The 23,970-nt window shown below is 41.1% G+C and overlaps 1 protein-coding gene across 1 annotated transcript; it reads left to right on the forward strand.

The window, feature by feature from the left end:
• Positions 1–3,016: 3,016 nt before the first annotated feature.
• On the forward strand, positions 3,017–23,969 carry LOC116504890 (allergin-1-like). The gene is made up of 7 exons (XM_032212122.1): positions 3,017–3,075; positions 3,194–3,250; positions 15,775–16,080; positions 17,987–18,097; positions 19,853–19,897; positions 22,080–22,139; positions 23,196–23,969. Exons 1-7 carry the CDS (start codon positions 3,033–3,035, stop codon positions 23,246–23,248), a joined length of 675 nt encoding a protein of 224 aa, XP_032068013.1. The 5' UTR covers positions 3,017–3,032; the 3' UTR covers positions 23,249–23,969.
• The last annotated feature ends 1 nt before the right edge of the window (position 23,970 follows it).

Consider the following 23,970-nt stretch of genomic DNA (forward strand, 5'->3'; position numbering starts at 1 on the left):
TGTTAGATAACATTCTTTGCACAAAACACTGAGCCCATGCACAAACAAGGGTTTATAGTCAGTTTAAATGTCAAGAAACACAAGTATTAAATTTGCATCAGCTACTATATGAATTATTCCATGTTTGCTCAACTAAATTTCAAAGTTCTCTGCTTATAGTTTATCTTGCATTTAGGTAAAATACAGTAGTGGGATTCATTTTTTTTTACTACCGGTTCTGTGGGCATGGCTTGGTGGGCATAGCTTGGTGGGCATGGCAGGGGACGGATACTGTAAAATCTCCATTCTCACCCCACTCCAGGGGAAGGTTACTGCAAAATCCCCATTCCCTTACGAACAACTGGCACGCAGAGAATAAATGGGAGCGGGGCCAGTCAGAGGTGGCATTTATAGGTTCTCTGATTACTCAAAATTTCCACTAACAGTTCTTCAGAACTGGTCAGAACCTGCTGAATACCACCTCTGATAGAATATGTCTGTAATGCCATGACAACATAGCATGAGTAACTGCAGAAATTTCCAGTTATCTACAACTTTCACATTGATAAAATCAGTGGTTTTTAAGATTGAGACCTTTTTCTAAATAACTGTTACAAAGTATGAAAGTAAACATTTTTATCACATCTGGGTGCTTGTTAACTATCAGTGTTAAGCATAGTAACATCATTGCAGCTGTATTTTTATTCCATACATCCCTTACAATACATAATGAAGAATCACAGAGTTGGCTCTTGTTCTTTTAATTATCTTGATTTAACTAGATAGGATGATTACTTTTTCAACTTGGGACGTTACATGGTGGATGACCATGTTTATAAATGAATGAAAAAAACCACAATCCCTGGTGTTCATTTGGACTCCCTTTATATATATTTCATTTCAAAAACAATGATGAACCACCAACATAAGTGTGCTTCCAAAGTTTATGCTGAGCAAACAAAATATCTTTATTTTATCCTTATTATCAACTGTTTTTACAATATTTATAGATAGATTTTATGTCTTATGTCTATTTCTATTCCACACAGAATCACTCTGTAAGGGAAATGGGTGGTCTCTAAATATGATGTATAAAGCAGAGTAGAGTAGAGTAGAGTAGAGTAGAACAGGAGTAGAGTAGAACAGAGTAGAATAGAACAGAGTAGAACAGCACAGCACAGCACAGAACAGAACAGAACAGAACAGAATAATAGAGTTGGAAGGGCCCTTGGAAGTTTTCTAATCCAATCCGCTGCCGAAGCAGGAGACTTTATGCCATTTCAGACAAATGGCTATCCAATCTTTTCTTGAAAATCTCCAGTAATGGAGCACCCACAACTTTTGAAGGGAAGCCATTCCACTGATCAATTGTTCTCACTATCAGGAAATCTCTCCTTAGTTCTAGTTTGGATAAATTAATTAGGATTGCATGATATGGCTTGTAAGTTGCACTGCTTGCTGGTTAGCTTCTGAATGTTCATTGTTATCTATAAAGTCTTACATGACATAGGTTGGTTGCTTGAGTGACTGCCTATCTCCCATAACATCTGCCTGGTCAGTTCAATCTTCCTGGGTTGGTGATCTTTGGATTCTGTCAATTAAATATAATCTCTCGGGACTCTGGAAGCACACCTTCTCTGTAGCAGTGCCTTCCCTCCACTGGTGGGTTTCACTTATTTTTACCACCGGTTCGCTTTGCATGCATGCATACCTTCCACGCATGTGCCCGGCCTTCCACGCATGCACTTTGCTCACGCACATGCGACTGGCCTCAAAAATGTGGCTAAATAGGACGGCATAGGGCCGGGGCGGGTGGGCAGGCCTACCTACGATCTCTGCTACTGCTTTGCCTGAACCGGTTCTTAACCGGCTGAATACCACTTCTGCTTCCCTCTGAAATGAAGTTCCCTCAAAGAAATGGGTGGTCCCCACTTTGCTCTTGTTTAGAAGAGTCATGAAGACCTGGGTTTTCATCCAGGCCTCTGCAGAATGAGACTTTTATCTTTTACTGATGTTTATTGTAATTTCTTTGTTTGTTGTAAGCCACCCAGAGTTGTTAGGCATCTGAGAGCACACACGTTTGGTAAATAACAACAGCAATACAGTAGAACTCTCTGCTCTGTCAAGTATTTGCCGTTATAGTCACTTTATTATAGGTTGTCCTGTCCCCGATTTGTTATTTTTCTGTGGAGAGAAAAATAAGTAAGAGTAGTGGAGAGATTGCCTAAGAGTAGTGGAAAGTAAATGGAGAGATTGCCTAAGTAATTCACTGTACCTCTTAGGCAATCTGTCTGTGACTTGTTTATTTTTTCCTTTCCTGTTACATAGCAGTGGGAGTAATTACTATTCTACTTATATCTATGATTAAGATTATGGAGCTAGTTTGTAGCAGTAGTTAAGATGTTGGCCTAGAAACAAGGAGACTGTGAGTTCTAAACCTGCTTCAGCCATGAAAATCATTTGGGTGGCTTTGGGCCAGTCACTTTCTCCCAGGCCAATCCACTTCACAGGGTTGTTGTTATGAGGAAATTAGGAGATAAGGAGCATTGGATGTGGCTGCTGCCTTGAGATGATTAAAAATAAGGGTGATATTAAAATTGAATAAATATTATTACTACAGTTGGGCCTTAGGTTTGGATCCCCATTTTACATTTAGGAATCTGTTCCTCCACTTCTCTATTCTTTTTCTTCCAGATTAATGTGTCATTTTCACTTGTCATCTTAGTGTTCTTTTTCCTCCAGGCATGCAAACAGTTTTGTAATGGAGTTTTCTGGTGATTTTCTCAATGGTTGATTTGCAATAATGAACGAACTCACTCCAAACTTGCTTTCCGATTACAATTCCCCCCCCCCCTAAAATAGTTTAAATTGAGCAGAAACGGAAACTAGTACTGATAAGCATCATCGCACTTTTTAAAACAAATTTTTGTAACTTTTCATTCTGCTAATTCCCACCCATTTATTTGCATAAACTTCCTCTTCAGACAAAACTTCCAAAATACTTGCCAGTGTTTACACAAAAGAGGAAATAGTTTCTTCATTCTTGTTTAAAGATGATTGAAAGAGTAGGGTTTCTGTATCTCTTGTTAACATTGGGTAAGGATTGCTTTATTTTTTAATAATAGTTCAATTTGTTTAATGTCACTCAATATTAAATGTTTCAGTTTGTTTAATGTCATTCAACATTAATTATTCTTAATTTCAATCCATTTAGGGGTGCGCAATACCAAGGAATATGGTGGTGATAAGAAAGGTAATAGAACTAACCCTGGTAAGTTTCTCCCTGAAATTATAGAAATACATTTATTATATGTTATATTTCTATTTTCTATTATTAATGTAATATTTTTCCATTAAGACCATCACTTCATAGACTTGGTTGTGATGTGTGCTAAAGTATCTGTGCTAAGAATGCAGAACCATCTGTTCAAACATAATTTAAAATATATATCAAATTTTAAAAGAAAAATGTAACATATAGAAAATTTTTTAATTGTCTGTTAGTCATCTGGAAATCTGGTTGGATATTATGATGGAAGAATGGCTGAGGATTTTCTGTGTCTTCTGTGCTCAGACCACAGAAAAGAATATATATTTATTATTACATTTTTAATCCTTGTATTTGGAATATATACTCTGAACCAGTGGTGGTATTCTGCCGGTTCTTACCGGTTCGGGCAAACCGCTAGCCGTGGTTACTGAAGGCTCCGCCCATCCACCCTGATGTAATGCACGTCCTTTTACGCATGCGTAGAAGGTGGTGCGTGCGAGTGCCTCATTTTTGGCCTCCAGTGCCACTCTGCCATCCAAAAACAGGCCCATGCATCCTGTTTTTGGCCTCCTTGACGTCCAGAGGGCAGGTGGGGGCTGGTGGGGGGTAGGTGGGGCAATGTGGGCGGGACAGCCGCATGGTCCCACACAGGCCAGATTAATGGCTTCGGCTGGCCGTATCTGGCCCGTTTAACCCCATTTTACAACCTTTTTAGCCAAAGTTGCTAAGTGAATCTGGCTTCCTCATTGACTTTGCTTGCAAAATGTGATCACATGACCCCAGGACAACATGGCCGTCATAAATACATGCCACTTGCCAAGTATCTGAATTTTATCAGGTAACCACAAGGATTCTGCAATGGTTATAAGTGTGAAAAATGATACACCTTTTTTCAGTGCAAGCAAACAGTCATTAAACAAATGGTCGTAAGTCAAGGACTCTACCTATATTCCAATCAGGATCCACACAGTTTTAGTCTCAGTCCAAAATTTAAAAAAAAGGTGACTTCTTCCCTTTCACAACAAGAGGAGGAGGTTGAAAAAATAGCTGCCCATCAAAATGCGGTGGAAAAAAACAAATAAAAGGCAGCTGCTGGAAATCCTGTTCCGTTTATTAGTCCCACCACATTGTGAGGAAAAGCTCTTTCTCAAGAGAAATGCTTACCCTCTCCTGTGTGAACTTCAAGCAGCTTCTCAGGAGGCTATAAATCTCCCTTGGGAAAGAGATTTTCTTCAAATTGTGCACAGATAATACAGATAAGTGTCTTTGAAAGGACTGCTGTGCTCTGACCCCCTTTTTTTCACTTTAAACCAGGGGTGTCCAACCTTGGCATTTTAAAACTGGTGGACTTCAACTCCTAGAATTTCCCAGCCAGCATTCCCAGGAGTTGAAGTCCATACATCTTAAAAGTTTCCAAAGTTAGACACCCCTGCTTTAAATCAGTCCTGGCTGGAGCCTAGAGTTACATTTGTGAATAAGGCAGACATTTTTAACATGAAACTCCAAAAGAGTCCAATCAGAGAAAGGAATATAAACCTAATATTTATTTATTTATTTTTCAATTTCTATGGCCACCCATCTCAAACAAGTTTATATAATGCTAATAAACCTAATATAAAATTAAGCATAGAAGCTTCATGCTCTTCTCCGGGAGCGCCGAGAACCTTTCTGCCTCCACTGGACTTCGTCTTGATGACATCGCCACAGCTGCCGGGCGCGGACAGATGGAGGTAGCTAGAGCAGCGCCGAGGCAGCCCGGCAGGTGAGAGAGTGAGCATCAGGCAGCCTGATCCTCCGTCGCTCGCTCGTTCACCTGCCGGGCTGCCTCAGCACCGGTCTGGCTACCTCCATCTGTCCGCGCCCGGCAGCTGCAGCGACATCATCAAGACGAAGCCCAGCGGAGGCAGAAAGATTCTCAGCACTCCCGGACTTCGTCTTGATGACGTTGTGACAGCTGCCGTGCGCGGAAGGACGGAGGTAGCCCAAGCCGTGCTGAGGCAGCCAAGCGGGCGAGCGAGCGAGCAAGGATCAATAGCAATAGCAATAGCAGTAGACTTATATACCGCTTCATAGGCCTTTCAGGCCTCTCTAAGCGGTTTACAGAGAGTCAGCATATTGCCCCCAACAATCTGGGTCCTCATTTTACCCACCTCGGAAGGATGGAAGGCTGAGTCAACCCTGAGCCGGTGAGATTTGAACCGCTGACCTGCTGATCTAGCAGTAGCCTGCAGTGCTGCATTTAACCACTGCGCCACCTGATCCTCCCTCCCTTGCTCGCCGGGAAGTGCAGAGAAGAGTGCGAAGTCCAGTGGAGGCAGGAAGGTTCTCGGCGCTCTGGGAAACCACGAAAGCGACTGGGGAGTGCCGAGAACCTTCCTGCCGCCGCTGGACTTTGTGCTCTTCTCCGTGCGCTCCTCACAACTGCCATAGACGTCCAGAAGTGGCTTTTGTGGCTAATGGGGTTTGGGCTTCAAGCCCAACAGCCTCCACCGCTTCTGGACGTCCATTGCAATAGCGAGGAGCACAAGAAGTCCAGCGGAGGCAGGAAGGTTCTCACCGCTCCCTAGATGCTTTCATGGCTTCCCAGAGTGCAGTGCTCTTCCCCGCGCGCTCCTCTGATGAGGAAGATGAGCTATATAGGCCACCATTCAAACTTTAGAAATCCCAGATTTCCAGTTTGGTATGGAGACTCTTTTATTTACATCTTAGACCTCCAACAATGTAAGAGGCTACCTGTTCATCTTTAGAGTGCTCTATTGCTTATGTGTGCTCTGTGAAAATAATTTCACCTACATTACTGCCCTGCAATAATATATGTATCTATTGACAGAAACCAGGGAAAGCAGGAATCACAGAAACCTTCTATTGTCTCTGATATAAAAAGTTTCTCAAAGCTGAGGTTACTGTGGAAGAACAGCCAAAAGCAGAATGTTGTTTTTTCTGACAAAAAAGATAAACTACCCACAAAATAAGTTAAGTGGAGTGTACTGTTGTAGTTGCTGTTGCTCATGATTTATTATTTTTGACAGCAGTGAAATGTATGCAGATAAAAAAGCAGTAGGTGAAGAAAAACAGAGCTCCTAGAGATAAAAGTTAGATTCTCTAGATCAGGGGTCCCCTATCTCCAATCTGTGGACTGGCATCGGGCCACAACATGCCAGCTATCGGACCGTGTAAACAAGCAAAGCCACATACGCAAGATGGAGGCAGCACACCACGCCCACTTCAGTCCACGGAAAAGCCCCTCTCCACAGAACCAGTCCCTGGTGCCCAAAAGGTTGGGGATACGGCTTTGTGGACGTGGCGTTGACAAAGTGGGCATGGCTTTGTGGATGTGGCGTTGCTTGGTGGGAGAGCTTGGTGGCAGGGGAAGGATACTGCAAAATCCCCATTCCCTCCCCAACCCACTAACCTGCTTTCCATCTCCATTCTCCTGTTCAGGGCAACAAAAGAAGATTGGCCTAGAGGCTGGGAGGAAATGGGGGTGGGGCCAGCCAATTTGCCGGTTCTCCGAACTACTCAAAATTTCCACTACCGGTTCTCCAGAATCTGTCAGAACTGGCTGAATACTACCTCTGGGGTCACTGCTTTAGATCACAAAATTTCAGAACTAAACATGTTGGTGATTTCTTCACACAAAAACAAATCACCATTATTGAACATTCATAGATGTTGAAGCATTGCTGAAAGCAAAGATCTGTTTACAGGATCTGCATCGGAGAATTTTTTTAAAAAAAAAATCTTTACAATAATGAGCAACATCCATCTTCAATAGTCTTTATGGGGGGGATTTGATGTATTAAAAAAATAGCAGTTGGAATATAGCTGGAAATTAAAACTGCTTATCATATGGATTTTTCTTTCCATGCAATACAGAAATTCAGTTGTATTTTTACATTTTCCTAAAAATTTCCAATACAAGTCCTTTTTCTTTTAAAGAAGGAGAATATTCAGAATGAAAAGCAGAAAGGTCAACTTCCAGAAATCATTCAAAAATGAAACAAATCTTATTTGGCAGCAAAACAACAAGTATTTAAATATTTTTTGTCAGGGGGCTTTAATTATAGATATTTTTTATCCCAGGATTATGCATTTGTTTCTATATGGATTGTGGGTCCCCCCCCCTTTTTTTTTGTTTATCCAGTAGCTGCAGAAAAGTTCATTGGCCTAAGTTCAGCTAAAGTAAAGTGGTAGTAATAACACTAGTGAAACAGTTTTTCGTGCTGTTAACAGAAATGTCTATTAGTGGATTTTCATGGGAGGATAGCAAAGCCAAGCTCCTAGCACATTACATCCCATCAACGGAGACAGCAGGTGGGTTCAGAAGACAACCAGCTTGGACAGGGTTGGGATCCCACCAGTTTAACAACCGGTTCTCTGAGCGCACACTTCACAAGCACACAAGGACTTCGCAAGCGTGCATGCACAATTTACAGAAAACTCACCTTTGGCATTACTGCTGACGAGGAAAACAGCTGAGGCGTGATAGAGTGGATCAGCTGGGCTTCGGAAAAGGAGATATAGGTGAATATAGTGCAGAGGTGGGCAGGCCCACTTCAAAGTCAGACCGAACTGGTTCGCTCCCAGCTGATAGTCAGAGCTACCGGTTCACCTGAACCAGTCCAAACCGGTAGAACCCCACCCCTGATCTTGGATAAACAGCAGACCAGAGGTGGTATTTTGCCGGTTCTCCCCGGTTCGGGCGAACCAGTAGTGGTGGAGGCAGGAGGCTCCACCCACCCAGACATCATCACGGACACTCTGCGCATATGCAGAAGCGCTGCGAGTGAATGCTCCCAGTTCCGAACCAGTAGTGAAGATAAGAGGATTTCATGCCTGCAGCAGACACAATGGGACATAAATAGGGCAGAGAGTGGATTTGTATTTCTTCGTTTATACCCCGCTTCCATTTGCGGCCAGAAACCTATGAAGATGTGCTGAAGAGTCAGTGTCACTGAAGTTAATACAGTGTAAATTGTTTGATAATCAATGTTCAATTTTTATTACAGAATCATCTCAGAATGATGATTCCTCTTGCTCAAAGGTTATGAAGGATATCAAAATCTACAGTCCCACACCAGAAATTACCATTGGAGCAAACGTGACAGTGGTGTGCTACTGGGAGACAGACCATTGTCTGCCAATTAATTACACCTTATTTTTAAACATACGAAGAGTGCAAGGTCCTGTACTACAGAGCACGAAGGAACAAAAAGTTTTATTTAACACCACAATCCATTCCAACAGTCAACTGGGTCTGTATAAGTGCAAAGCTGGCTACATGCGTGAGGAAGCATACGGCCCAGGTTTCAATTTTACATTAAAAGGTACATGTATTTCCTTATTAAGCCCACAAGTATGTTTTAGGGGTAGCTTTGGGGTGTTTTTTTGTTTTAGGGTTTGTGCTCTTGATACTTATTCCCAAAGAACTGGGGGAATTTTTAAGTCCTTTGTAATTCCACCTGATTATTATCTCTGTCATTATAGCTGGACAAAGGTTCTACACTACATTTGCTCCATAAATTGGAAAACATGTGAAAAAGACATAGGGAGTGAGATATAACAGTACTGGGAATATCTCCTAGCCAAGTGAAAAGAGTCTGGGGTAGATGAAAAGATTGTCCAGTGAAGGAGAATACTAAAGTTGTAACTCAGCGAGGTCTAGGTTATTTCCATTCCTAGCCTAGCAAGAAATTAGATTTTTCATAGCTTTGAAGGAGAGACTGTTTTTAAAAATTTGATAATAGATTATTTTTATAATCTATTATCAATCAACAATGATTATTGTTGGTTTCTGTGTTAGTCTTGGAAACCATATTAGAAAAGGGGAAGACCAGGTTTAGTCTGGTATTCATAGCAACCTAGACAAAGGAAATACCTATTTCTAGGTTTTTTTTCCTTCCTGATTTTACTGAGTGAAAATAATATTTCCCACAGTTCTTACTTTATCAAAAATCAATGTTAGGGTCAGTCTCTGCTTGTATTCATCTTTTATCTCAATGACTCTTACACACAACTATAAGGAACATTAACGGGGTCCTCACATTTTTCTGTTAGAAAACTACTACTTTGCAGAATTCTACTTGGTAAATACCAGAAAAGAAACAAAACAAGGAACCAGGTTCTTCCTTCCCATGAAACTCAATTTATTTTATTTTCTAGATTATGAATATTTATAAGTTACTGGTATATTTATTTTTTGTTTGAATCTAATCCCAGTGACATAAATTGATTTATTTATGAGGTTGCACAGATTCTGTGTACTATTAAAGGGTCATAGTATCACGATGTTTGAAAAGCCACCATGCATTTTTTTTTACTTCAGCTTAATGGAATCTATACTGAGATACTACAGTATGGTTCTAAATCTTGATTTACAGTGTACTATAGAAAAAGCCAAAATAGAGGCAGCAAGCTCCGCACGCTGAGCGGAAGCCTGCGGGGGGGGGGGGGGTAATTTTTGTACACCACCGACCATTCTGCTGCCAGGCACAAGCACCATATGTTTTGCTTCCATCAGCAAAAATAGTCATGGCCTGAGGAAGCGGGAGAGGGGAATACGGAGTGTGCCATTGCAGGGGAATAGTTTTCAAAAGAGCCAATCTAGGGTTGGGAGGTGCATGGCAAGAAATCTCACCTGGCCAGTCAGCAAGTGTGAATTGAAGGTTTTCCGAGTTAGCAAGTAAAGTCTCCCAAGTTGATAAAGAACAAGGGACAAAAGTCGTGGAAGGTTCAATTCCGGCCAACAACTTTGTTCTGACACAGGCTTTTGTAATTAGAGCTGCAAAAAGGGTAGGTTTCTGAGAAATAGTGGATTTTGGGGTGTGAGACAAGTGTACCCATTCAATAATTAATAATTTTGAAGTTTTTTTTTGCACCACAGCTCCTGTTGGGAGCCCAAGAGTGTTACATATAATGAAAGCTAAGGGGGTGTTGTCCTGAAGACGATCCACCCAAATTTGAGCAAGGGCCTCATTTACCTCTTTTAAAACTTGCTGATGTGTTTCATCTAATTTAATAACATCTGCAGGGTTTTTGCCCATTGTTAATGCAGAAAACAATGGAGCCAGTTGAGGGGTTGTGAGCCCCATATATGGGCGTGCCCAGTTAATGGAGCCCAAATATTGCTGTAACTGTACTAATGTGGGAGTGTGTGGCAAGTCCAATTTTGGCATTGCAGGTGCAGCATGAGAAGCCAAAAGCTTATGACCCAGATACGAAAAAGGTTGTGCTGTTTGAACCTTTTCTGGAGCTATGTGCAGGCCATTTTTATGGAGAAGGTTAGTCAGAAAAGGTAATGTTGCTAAAACCATACCTGGGGGCCCACATGCCGCTACTAAGATATCATCCATATAGTGGTAAATTAAAAAGTGAGGGTGTGCCTTCCGATATGGCTGCAAAGTTTTATCTACAAAATATTGACACATGGTGGGGCTATTGACCATTCCCTGAGGCAGGACTGTCCATTGAAAGGGAGAAGCAGGTTTGGAGTTGTTAAATTCTGGGACAGTAAATGCAAACAGTTTGCGATCTTTTTCATGGAGTGGTATAGAAAAAAAGGCATCTTTTAAATCAATGATCATGAGATCGCATTCTTGGGGACTCAAATTTGGATTGGGGAGGCCGCACTGCAGCGCTCCCATGGGTTGGATAATTTTATTAACAGCCCGCAAATCATGCAAAAAACGCCATTTACCAGATTTCTTTTTTATAACAAACACTGGGGTATTGTAAGGGCTGTGGGATATCTCTTTTCTCTTCCTCTCTTCTCTCTCTGTCTCTCTCATCCTCTTTCTCTTTGTCTCTCTTCACTTTCTCTTTCCCTCTTTTCCATTCTTCTGTCACTTTCTCCTTCTCCCTTCTCTCTCCTCTTTGTCTCTTTCTGTCTCTTTCACTCTTTTTCTTTCTTCCTCTCTCCCACTCTTTTATCACTTTCTCTTTACTCTCTACTGCCCAACCTGAATCCATAATTTACCTACTTTCCTAAATAGGCACAGTTCCCTTACTGGAGCCCTCGCTCCCTCAAACACATACACACACACACTCACGCACACACAAAACCATTTTTCTCCATTCCAATTCAGATCCTATAAATCAATTGCTCTGTGAAACATCTGTGAAAAAGATTCAGGTGCTCAGGCAGGAAAATGTCATCAAAGCAACAGAAGAGAAATCAGAAGAGTCAGTAAGAAAGGGAGTAGCAAGAACTCCTTGAGACATGAAATCACGATGAGGAAAAACCAAGAGAGGCATCGTAGGGGGTAATGGAAGAGAGGTAGCCAGGATCACCGGAAGAAAATAAGAAGAGCCAGGCATTGGGGCATCAATTGATTCACTTGCCAAGAGATTGAAATAAGAAGGGAGATAGGAGACATGCATAGCAGCCTCAGCCTTTTGTGTGGGGCTGGCTGAATGCCCCAGGATTAGTTTCCCGACTGTGAGTAAGGTTGGAAAGCAGGCAGAAGCGTCTTCTAAAGGGAGGTCCCCTTTTTGAAAACCTTCCTTTAAAGCTGCAGATATGGCACCCTCACGAAAGGGTGTCACAGAAGAAGCCAGTGGCATTTCTGAATGCTGAGGAGCTTCAGGGGCTGAGGGTGACAGAGGCATACACACAAGGGAGGAGGAAGCCTTGGATTCAGAGGGTGAATTTAGTGAAGAGGTTTCCAAATATGGCGGGGGGGGGTCTGGTCCCCCCATCATGGCTTTTTCATGAACTTTTAAATATTCCATGACGATCCGCCAAGTGGAAAGTATTTTCAGTGGTGCCCTTGGAGGGTCATGGAAATACTTTCCTAATTTTTCCCAAATGGCTGTTCGAATTGAGCCCTTCTCAGGATATGTGGGACAATTTAGATAAATGTACCTGAGAAGGTTAGTAAGATCTTTTTTCGAAGGGATGGGGAGAACGTTCCCATTGTTTTTTAAGATTAATATTGAGGACTTGGACAATTCTCTAAGTTCAAAAAGAACCTGGGGTTTAGAGAATTCTGCCCCCATAACTCACGATTCTGGGAGGATGCTCCGTCTGCAACAGCTGGTCCTGATATGCAAGGGGCGTTCCTTCGCCGGTAAGCACGGGGGTGCCAAGTGAGACGGATGAGGCGACATGCTTGATCAGCAAGATCACGTCGGGGTCACCAGTTGCGACATTGTCGCCACACTGGAGGACTGCTCATGTGTCCTTGCCTAATCAAAAGGAAAACACCAGACAAAATTCCTTGGGATGAGCTAAGCTTTGAATGAATTTCGAAGGGCTCTTTTATTAGAAAAGTTAGTTACAGCGTCATCAAAAAGGAGTGTATCAAAAGGCATATATAATCACACATGGTACAAGTAAACTAATGAAAAATCACAGCATTTTACAAATAAACCAATAGAAAATCACATCATAGCAAAGGGTGGGCAAAGGGGGAATAGAAAGTTACAAGCTGCATGGCATTGGGAGGGGGAGAGGGGGAATAGAAAGTTACAGCACAGCATAGGGGGGAGAAAGGGCAGGTGTGGGAGTAACTGGCTCACATAGTTCTTGTTATATGAGGCTGCATAGTGAGTCCTGGCCGTTAGGCCGGAAAGATGTTTCTGGTGCTATGTTTTTGCATCCCTGTGTGTGTGTGTTTCAGGCAGCAGAAACTGCCCTGCACACAAACACCCGGAATGAATTCCAACACAGAAAGATTCTCAGCACTCCTGGACTTCGTCTTGATGACGTCGCCACAGCTGCCGTGCGCGGAAGGACGGAGGTAGCCCAAGCCGTGCTGAGGCAGCCCAGCGGGCAAGCGAGCAAACAAGGATCAGGCACCTGATCCTCCCTCCCTTGCTCGCCGGGAAGTGCAGAGAAGAGTGTGAAGTCCAGTGGAGGCAGGAAGGTTCTCGGCGCTCTGGGAAGCCACGAAAGCGACTGGGGAGTGCCGAGAACCTTCCTGCCTCCGCTGGACTTTGTGCTCTTCTCCATGCGCTCCTCGCAACTGCCATAGACGTCCAGAAGTGGCTTTTGTGGCTAATGGGGTTTGGGCTTCAAGCCCAACAGCCTCCACCACTTCTGGACGTTCATTGCAATCGCGAGGAGCACACGAAGTCCAGTGGAGGCACTGCTCCCTAAACGCTTTCATGGCTTCCCAGAGTGCAGTGCTCTTCCCCGCGCGCTCCTCTGATGAGGAAGATGAGCTATATAGGCCACCATTCAAACTTTAGAAATCCCAGATTTCCAGTTTGGTATGGAGACTCTTTTATTTACATCTTAGACCTCCAACAATGTAAGAGGCTACCTGTTCATCTTTAGAGTTCTCTATTGCTTATGTGTGCTCTGTGAAAATCCTTTCACCTACATTACTGCCCTGCAATAATATATGTATCTATTGACAGAAACCAGGGAAAGCAGGAATCACAGAAACCTTCTATTGTCTCTGATATAGAAAGTTTCTCAAAGCTGAGGTTACTGTGGAAGAACAGGCAAAAGCAGAACGTTGTTTTTTCTGACAAAAAAGATAAACTACCCACAAAATAAGTTAAGTGGAGTGTACTGTTGTAGTTGCTGTTGCTCATGATTTATTATCTTTGACAGCAGTGAAATGTATGCAGATAAAAAAGCAGTAGGTGAAGAAAAACAGAGCTCCTAGAGATAAAAGTTAGATTCTCTAGATCAGGGGTCCCCTATCTCCAATCTGTGGACTGGCATCGGGCCACAACATGCCAGCTATCGGACCGTGTAAACAAGCAAAGCCACATACGCAAGATGGAGGCAGCACACCACGCCCACTTCAGTCCACGGAAAAGCCCCTCTCCACAGAACCAGTCCCTGGTGCCCAAAAGGTTGGGGATACGGCTTTGTGGACGTGGCGTTGACAAAGTGGGCATGGCTTTGTGGATGTGGCGTTGCTTGGTGGGGGAGCTTGGTGGCAGGGGAAGGATACTGCAAAATCCCCATTCCCTCCCCAACCCACTAACCTGCTTTCCATCTCCATTCTCCTGTTCAGGGCAACAAAAGAAGATTGGCCTAGAGGCTGGGAGGAAATGGGGGCGGGGTCAGCCAATTTGCTGCTTCTCCGAACTACTCAAAATTTCCACTACCGGTTCTCCAGAATCTGTCAGAACTGGCTGAATACTACCTCTGGGGTCACTGCTTTAGATCACAAAATTTCAGAACTAAACATGTTGGTGATTTCTTCACACAAAAACAAATCACCATTATTGAACATTCATAGATGTTGAAGCATTGCTGAAAGCAAAGATCTGTTTACAGGATCTGCATCAGAGAAAGAATTTTTTTTAAAAAATCTTTACAATAATGAGCAACATCCATCTTCAATAGTCTTTATGGGGGGGATTTGATGTATTAAAAAAATAGCAGTTGGAATATAGCTGGAAATTAAAACTGCTTATCATATGGATTTTCCTTTCCATGCAATATAGAAATTCAGTTGTATTTTTACATTTTCCTAAAAATTTCCAATACAAGTCCTTTTTCTTTTAAAGAAGGAGAATATTCAGAATGAAAAGCAGAAAGGTCAACTTCCAGAAATCATTCAAAAATGAAACAAATCTTATTTGGCAGCAAAACAACAAGTATTTAAATATTTTTTGTCAGGGGGCTTTAATTATTATTTTTTATCCCAGGATTATGCATTTGTTTCTATATGGATTGTGGGTCCCCCCCCCTTTTTTTTGTTTATCCAGTAGCTGCAGAAAAGTTCATTGGCCTAAGTTCAGCTAAAGTAAAGTGGTAGTAATAACACTAGTGAAACAGTTTTTCGTGCTGTTAACAGAAATGTCTATTAGTGGATTTTCATGGGAGGATAGCAAAGCCAAGCTCCTAGCACATTACATCCCATCAGCGGAGACAGCAGGTGGGTTCAGAAGACAACCAGCTTGGACAGGGTTGGGATCCCACCAGTTTAACAACCGGTTCTCTGAGCGCGCACTTCACAAGCACACAAGCACTTCGCAAGCGTGCATGCACAATTTACAGAAAACTCACCTTTGGCATTACTGCTAACGAGGAAAACAGCTGAGGCACGATAGAGTGGATCAGCTGGGCTTCGGAAAAGGAGATATAGGTGAATATAGCGCAGAGGTCAAAGTCAGACCGAACTGGTTCACTCCCAGCTGATAGTCAGAGCTACCGGTTCACCTGAACCAGTCCAAACCGGTAGAACCCCACCCCTGATCTTGGATAAACAGCAGACCAGAGGTGGTATTTTGCCGGTTCTCCCCGGTTCGGGCGAACCAGTAGTGGTGGAGGCAGGAGGCTCCACCCACCCAGACATCATCACGGACACTCTGTGCATATGCAGAAGCGCTGCGAGTGAATGCTCCCAGTTCCGAACCAGTAGTGAAGATAAGAGGATTTCATGCCTGCAGCAGATACAATGGGACATAAATAGGGCAGAGAGTGGATTTGTATTTCTTCGTTTATACCCCGCTTCCATTTGCGGCCAGAAACCTATGAAGATGTGCTGAAGAGTCAGTGTCACTGAAGTTAATACAGTGTAAATTGTTTGATAATCAATGTTCAATTTTTATTACAGAATCATCTCAGAATGCTTCCTCTTGCTCAAAGGATATCAAAATCTACAGTCCCACACCAGAAATTACCATTGGAGCAAACGTGACAGTGGTGTGCTACTGGGAGACAGACCATTGTCTGCCAATTAATTACACCTTATTTTTAAACAAAGGAAGAGTGCAAGGTCCTGTACTACAGAGCACGAAGGAACAAAAAGTTTTATTTAACACCACAATCCATTCCAACAGTCAACTGGGTCCGTATAAGTGCAAAGCTGGCTACATGCGTGAGGAAGCATATGGCCCAGGTTTCAATTTTACATTAAAAGGTACATGTATTTCCTTATTAAGCCCACAAGTATGTTTTAGGGGTAGCTTTGGGGTGTTTTTTTGTTTTAGGGTTTGTGCTCTTGATACTTATTCCCAAAGAACTGGGGGAATTTTTAAGTCCTTTGTAATTCCACCTGATTATTATCTCTGTCATTATAGCTGGACAAAGGTTCTACACTACATTTGCTCCATAAATAGGAAAACATGTGAAAAGGCATAGGGAGTGAGATATAACAGTACTGGGAGTATCTCCTAGCCAAGTGAAGAGAGTCTGGGGTAGATGAAAAGATTGTCTAGTGAAGGAGAATACTAAAGTTGTAACTCAGCGAGGTTTAGGTTATTTCCATTCCTAGCCTAGCAAGAAATTAGATTTTTCATAGCTTTGAAGGAGAGACTGTTTTTAAAAATTTGATAATAGATTATTTTTATATTCTATTATCAATCAACAATGATTATTGTTGGTTTCTGTGTTAGTCTTGGAAACCATATTAGAAAAGGGGAAGACCATGTTTAGTCTGGTATTCCTAGCAACCTAGACAAAGGAAATACGTATTTCTAGTTTTTTTTTCCTTCCTGATTTTACTGAGTGAAAATAATATTTCCCACAGTTCTTACTTTATCAAAAATCAATGTTAGGGTCAGTCTCTGCTTGTATTCATCTTTTATCTCAATGACTCTTACACACAACTATAAGGAACATTAATGGGGTCCTCACATTTTTCTGTTAGAAAACTACTACTTTGCAGAATTCTACTTGGTAAATACCAGAAAAGAAACAAAACAAGGACCCAGGTTCTTCCTTCCCATGAAACTCAATTTATTTTATTTTCTAGATTATGAATATTTATAAGTTACTGGCATATTTATTTCTTGTTTGAATCTAATCCCAGTGACATAAATTGATTTATTTATGAGGTTGCACAGATTCTGTGTACTATTAAAGGGTCATAGTATCACGATGTTTGAAAAGCCACCATGCATTTTTTTACTTCAGCTTAATGGAATCTATACTGAGATACTACAGTATGGTTCTAAATCTTGATTTACAGTGTGCTATTAAAACAGGTCAAGATTTAGTATGTTTGCCCAGCCACTGACTTAGATCTTTTTATGAATACAGCAGTTTTCCTTAGGTTCAGAAATTTGCTGTCTCTTTGTTGGGCTAGATACGTGGAGTTTTGCTGGATAGTCTATTCCTCTTTGTCTGCACCCCATCTTTAAATCTTGCTCCTGAGAGTTGAGCATCTACAGTACTTGGGGAAAAGAAGGAGGGAAATGTCTTTAGACAGAAGAGAAAATTGATGGAAATTGCTGTTCATCTGTTTTTTAAATTGTTATTCTGTTTAACTATGTCCAATTCTCAGCAACTATCTGGACAAGTCCCCGCAGTTTTTTTTAGCAAGGTTTTTTGTTGCGGTTTTGCCATTTCCTCTTTCCTAGGCCTGAGAGAAACTGACTGGCCCATGCTCACCCAGCTGGCTTCGTGCTTAGGAATTAAAACTCATCATCTCCTGCAGTGGTGGGATTCAATTATTTTTACTGCCGGTTCTGCGGGTGTGGCTTTGTGGGAATGGCAGGGGAAGGATACTGTAAAATCTCCATTTCTTCCCGATCAGCTGGGACTCAGGAGGCAGAGAATAGATGGGGGTGGGGCCAGTCAGAGGTGGTATTTACCAGTTCTTGGAACTACTCAAAATTTCTGCTATCAGTTCTCCAAAACTGGGCAGAACCTGCTGAATCCCACCTCTGATCTCCTGGTTTCTAGCCTGATGCCACAACCACTACACCAAACTAAACAAATAAGCAATAATCAGTGGAATATCAAGTTTAGGATATTTAGTTTATTTAAAATACCACCATACTTAATGAAAGATACTCATTAATATGATTTTCTTCTTCTTCTAGCAACAAAAAAGAATCTAGCTCTTTTCATTGTGCTTCCTCTCATTCTCCTGCTGCTATTGATTGCAGCAGTTGTCACAATTCGACTATTGATCTTTCCTTGGTGTAAGGCAAGTGAGTATTGGTTGGGCTTGGTTTATAATTACACTCCTTTTGTCAGAACTGTTTGGTATTCTACAAATTTAGAGAATAGAGCATAATACTTCAAACCTATTACGTATCATGAGCTTTAATTTCCTTTACTTTTCAATTAAATTTAAATTAAATTTAGTGTACACAATTATCATATGTTCAGGCAATTTGATTGTTTTGTGTGTTGTTCTGCCATCCAGTGGGTTTCCAGGTGCAATTCAAGATGTTGATGATCACCTATAAATCCGTATAGTGGAACCACATGCTGCAGAAGGTCCTCACATCTATAATTTAAATTTAATTAAACTAACAATAACATTAGCAGTTAGACTTATATACCGCTTCATAGTGCTGTGCAGCATTCTCTGGGTGATTTACAAATGTCAGCATATTGCCCCCAACAATCTGGGTCCTCATTTACTGACCTAGAAAGGATGGAAGGCTGAATCAACCTTGAGCCCTGTCAGGATCGAACTCAAGTGTGGGCAGTTTCTGCCTGCAATACTGCATTCTAACCACTGTACCACCAGGAGTCCTTTGTGGTATGATATATCATAAATAGGATTAACTATTAATATAATTTAAGGAAGAAATTAAATTTTGGAGTTTAACCAGCTTCTATAGTCAAAACTTTGAGAGATCACATATGGCCTTGAAGACTCAGATTGAGATCTCTGGTTTTCAACTGGGAATCCCAGGATTTCATTTGATTTCATTCCATTGTTTCATTTGATTTCATTTATATGGCCACTCAGCTCACCAAACAAACTTTGGGAAGCTAATATGGCATTAAAAAAAAATAAAAATCAATCTACTGTATTTGCAGAGGATTTAGGAGGCCTGCAAAGTGCTCCTGGGAACTGGAGAGAGCAAAAATGAGTGAAAAATGGGCCATTTTTTGGTCGTTTTTGCTCCCTCCCCCCTGCCTCCAGGAGCACTCTACAAGCCTCTCAAAGTCTATGCATGCCCTCTTTTTTGCAAAAAAACCCAGGCTGTTTTTTGCTCGTTTTTGTCCCCCCCCCCCCGGAGCACTTTGCAGGCCTCTCAAACTCTCTGCATGCCCTATTTTTTTTTTTAAAATGAGGTATGCCGAGGGTTTGGGGGACCTGGAGAGTGCAAAAACTTTTTTTTAAAATTACCTCTTCAAAATCTTGGTGTGTCTTATACTCCGGTGTGTCTTATAGTCCAAAAAATATGGTACATTGTGGTCATCAAATACATAATGTCACCTCCCAAGATGAGTATATCTAATATCCTGAACTAAATAATAGAGGAAAAGACTGACTTCTGAAAGACTATCAGAATTAGGGCCAGTGAAAAAAAATTGGGGGGGGGGAATGATTTTTACAAAGGGCAGGTACCACTACAGAAAAGATACATTTTTTAGGTCCAACCAGATGACCTTGATTTAAGGAGAGGACTTGTCCAGCTTAGAATAGCATCTGTGATGGCACAATGCAGCTGGAGACAGGTGGCCTCACAAACATCAGTCTTGTGCCATATGGGGCTTTGTAGGTGATCACCAGCATCTTAAATAATATGCCCATAATTACCAAGGCTGCTGCACTCTGGATCAATTGCAACTTTTGGACGATCCTCAAGGGCAGGTCCCAAGCAGGCCACATTACTAATCTAACATGAAGAATATAGTTTTACCATGGGAGTGGGGGGAGATCATTGTTTACTTGAGCCCATTGTTTCTACAGCTGATTTTTTTTCTTTTTTCTTTTTTTGCAGGGAAACTCAAATCAGCTGATATTTGCACTGCATATAATGAGACTGGTAACTGTCAACGTTTTACCATTGCCATAAAATGTATTTCTTGCCAATGAATAAGAAGTAGGAAATATTTTTGAGCATTTAAAATAGCCCCATCCTTACTCTTTGAGGACAGAAACAACCTTTTAGGTGGATGATGGTGCACTTGTCTTAAAGAGCCATCAATGATCTTAAGCTTTGCTCCCAAAAATATCTATAGAAATAGGAATATTCTTTATTGGCTAAGTGTGCTTGGGCAAGTAATTTGTCTCCGGTGCATAAGCTCTCAGTGTACATACAAACAACAAAGTGATAAGTCATACATCATAAATCATAAGATACCAATAAGAGAAGGTAGAAGATGGGAAGATGAGAAGGATAATGGCAATTCTGCTCTACTATAAGGGTATTCTATACACATAAGACAGTGCTGTGGGGGTTGGGTTAGCCTCAAGATGGAGCCACAATTAGCTTCAGTGAAATGGTCTCTAGTAGTTTTAAAATACTTTTTGATGCAAATCAGACCAAATATAAGAGAAATAGCTGGCTAGGATTAAACAATGGCCAAACATAATACAAAATCATTGGTCTCCGGATACGCTTCAAGGCGCTAGTCGTCACTTATAAAGCCCTTCATGGTATTGGACCTGGGTACTTGAGAGACCGCCTGCTGTCAATTACCTCCACCAGACCGATTAGATCCCACAGACTAGGCCTCCTCTGAATTCCATCCGCCGGCCAGTGTCGACTGGCGACTACCCAGAGGAGAGCCTTCTCTGTGGCTGCTCCGACCCTCTGGAACGAACTCCCCGTGGAGATTCGCACCCTCACCACCCTCCAGGCCTTCCGCAAAGCCCTTAAAACCTGGCTGTTCCGACAGGCCTGGGGCTAAAGAACCGTTGCCCCTATCTCGAATGGTGTGATTGTTGCGTGTTTTTAAATCATGTATTGTTCTGTGTTGTTGTTAATTTGTCTGTATCCCCCTTCCCTGGTTTGAGTTGTGAGCCGCCCTGAGTCCCCCTTCGGGGGAAAAGGGCGGCATACAAATGAAATAAACCTTCAACATTCAAACATTCAACATTATAAACAATAGAAAACAGGCCTTTCCAACAAAATCCATCCCTGACTGAAGATCATGATCATAGTGCTATTATAAGCCTACAATTAGCAGGACAATCAACAGAGTCATTTGCATTTTTAAATGCATACCGATGCCTGCACAAATAAAGGGCACATGAAAATGTACAAAGTGCAATGATAAACATCAAATGCTCAATAAGCTAACCAAACAATGTTAAGTCTTTTTGGTTTTACCAAAAACTCCAAAAGAGACAGCATTCAAGCAACCAAGCAAACCAAAACAAATCATGTACTGTACAGTATATAGAAAATGTTTAGGGGAAAAAGAACCTGTATGGATGGCTTGCTAAATCAGTGTGGGTCCCATTGATGATGAGACTCAGGATGCATCTACAAATGCAGGGAACCCTTAAAGGTACTCTCAAAGCTCCACAATCAAGACAAATACAACTGACACAGTAAACAGAGACACACATTAGACAGGCCAAGCTAATCAACTCAACCCTATATTAAACCTTTTTTGTATTTACAATGGGTACGCAAATGAAGAAAAAAACAAGCAGTGATTTTACCTTCTAGGCCAGTGTTTTTCAAACTTGCTAACTTTTAAGATATGTGGATTTCAACTTCCAGAATTTCTAGCGAGCATGGATACAAACTGCGCTGTTCTAAAAGTGATGAATGGGAGAACAACAGCCAGCTCTAGAACTTAAATGCCTGGCTACTTCGCTCCAAAACTCTGTCTCTGGGCCACTTCCACCCAGTCTAATCCCATAACACAAGGGCCTAACTACCTGCTGTATCACCCAGAGAGGAAAATTTAATAAAGCATTCCAACTGCAAGAGATAAAAAAAACATTCAATCCTATCATCAAAACAACAGAGACAACTATTCCTTTTCAAACAGCTTTGTTGTATTTCATGCTTGGACATGAAACCAGCCTGCATTATTTTTAAATGTGTTTTGTTTCAAGCATGAATCATTTTGAACTTGGATCATTTCAGGTTTGAACCATTTTGCATATCCTAATTTATATTTTTGAATTCTTCTTTCAAAAAATGTCACTTAATTCATTGCCCTTGCTATTATAATAGTACCAAATTTCTTTCTTGCATTATCATTCAGATTATGAAACTGCTGACTATTGCAATTTGAAAATGAAAACCAAGACAGATGACAGAAACGGTAATTTTAACTTGCATGGATCAAAAGCATTCCCTGTGTGTGTGTGTGTGTGTGCGTCTATGTTTAAGTTGTTTATTTGTTTGATTAAAACAATGAAAACAGTAAAAAGTATTAGAACTGTAAAAAGACATTAAAACGTCTAATTTGAGGTGGATACTAAAGCAAAATATCTGGCCTGTTAACAATATAGCTAGGAGGCATGTGTGCCCAGGCTCAGCGGCTTGGGCAGGTTTTTAGAATTTTATGGAAGGCTAACAGGGTTGGGGAGTGGTCTATGGATGACCAATTGCGTACATTTGGGCCAGTGAAACTAGCCAATCATTATAGTAACCTTAGGTAGCGCTGCCTACCTAAACGGGAGCTTCCTAAAAAAGATAATGAAAAAGTCTACATCAGAGCAAGAGAGCTCCTTGCTGTTTCAACTGCTAGTTTACATACAGTACAGTCAGCATATACATGAGATAAATGACTTGGGTGCGAAGCAATGTAATTAAAATGCAGAACAGGTACTAAAATAAAAATTATATGCAGTTCTCTAGAATTGGATGGAAAACTTGCAACTCTTGGTAGTCATAGCTAGAATAGCCAATAGTGAGACAGTCAGTGAGTTGTAGTTCAACATTGTCTCAAAAACTACTGGTTCTTCGCCATTGCTCTACAACTATTATTGGTTGAAAGTGAGGTCTATTTCTGAAATGTTGCGAGGTCATTCTATTTACTCAGAAGTGAGTGCCATTGATTTCAGTGAGACTTCAAAATACCAGTTCAGTGCAGCTGAAAACACAAACCCTGCTAGGAGAGGTAGGCCTGAATCATCAGCATGTCCAAGTGAAAATTACGCAACTTTTACAGTGCAATGGAAAGGCACCTATCAGTTTTCTGACTGGACAGGTATCAGCTTTATAGCTGACTTATCCAGGTATGATGACAGCAATTTGTCACAATCTTCTACCAGCAAGCATAGATCTAACTCATTTTATTATCTAATTTAAGAATTATTTTTGGGAGTCTTTCCTCAGTATGATAACATTTTTAAAATTTATGTTTCTATTCTAGTGAATGACTATGAAGACAGTACCATAACCTATGCAGAAGTCATCTGTAAATGAGAGTGATTCTTTTATACAACAAGGATGAACGTTTAAATTATTCTTTAGTTCCATATTATTTTTATCACTCTTTATCTGTACAACACAGCAGGCAATCCAACATCAGAATACGTATCTGAACACTGATGCAGTCCCCAGAATCTCATTTTTCACCATGCTAAAAAATGTTGGTGGCAAACAAGTTTTGAACCATTCTAGTTCATTTTCAAGATTACAGTAAGAGAAAGATAATGAAAAATAAAAAAAATGTGCAAGATATATACAATTCAGAACTATTTTTGGAATAGTTGACTCCCAGAAGAATGCCATGATGGAAATTGAGGCAAGAATATCTAAATATCTACAATCAGACTTTTTTAGACTGGTGCAGGCTTCCTTCCTAGGCTCTGACTGGTAGAAGGCCTTATTGTTGTTGAAAATGGGCAAAAAAACCCAAAACCAATTTGATAAAGTATGGGCTTAAATGGTCCTCCTTGAGATGATAATTTCCCTTAACATATCCATCCCAATTTCTATTTAAATCCAAATTACAGGCAAAACCAATATTGAACCTTTGAAATATTTTTTTTAAAAAACAAGATCTTAAGCTTGGAAATGGAATGTTAACATATTTCTGTTTATGTTAGACATAGTTCTGTAATATTATAAACTCACCATTGTAACTAGTTCTACACATGCAAGATTTTGTCTGCTTTACCTTCCCATCTCATATGGAAAAAAAG

Source organism: Thamnophis elegans, chromosome 2 (assembly GCF_009769535.1).
Source record: "Thamnophis elegans isolate rThaEle1 chromosome 2, rThaEle1.pri, whole genome shotgun sequence".
In the NCBI taxonomy this organism is placed as follows: Eukaryota; Metazoa; Chordata; class Lepidosauria; order Squamata; family Colubridae; genus Thamnophis; species Thamnophis elegans.

Coding starts and splice junctions, on each gene's coding strand:
- LOC116504890 (XM_032212122.1), top strand. CDS start 3,033: ATGATTGAAAGAGTAGGGTTTCTGTATCTCTTGTTAACATTGG. Junction 16,081..17,986: donor TTTCAATTTTACATTAAAAG/GTACATGTATTT, acceptor TTCTTCTTCTAG/CAACAAAAAAGAATCTAGCT. Junction 19,898..22,079: donor CACTGCATATAATGAGACTG/GTAACTGTCAAC, acceptor ATTATCATTCAG/ATTATGAAACTGCTGACTAT.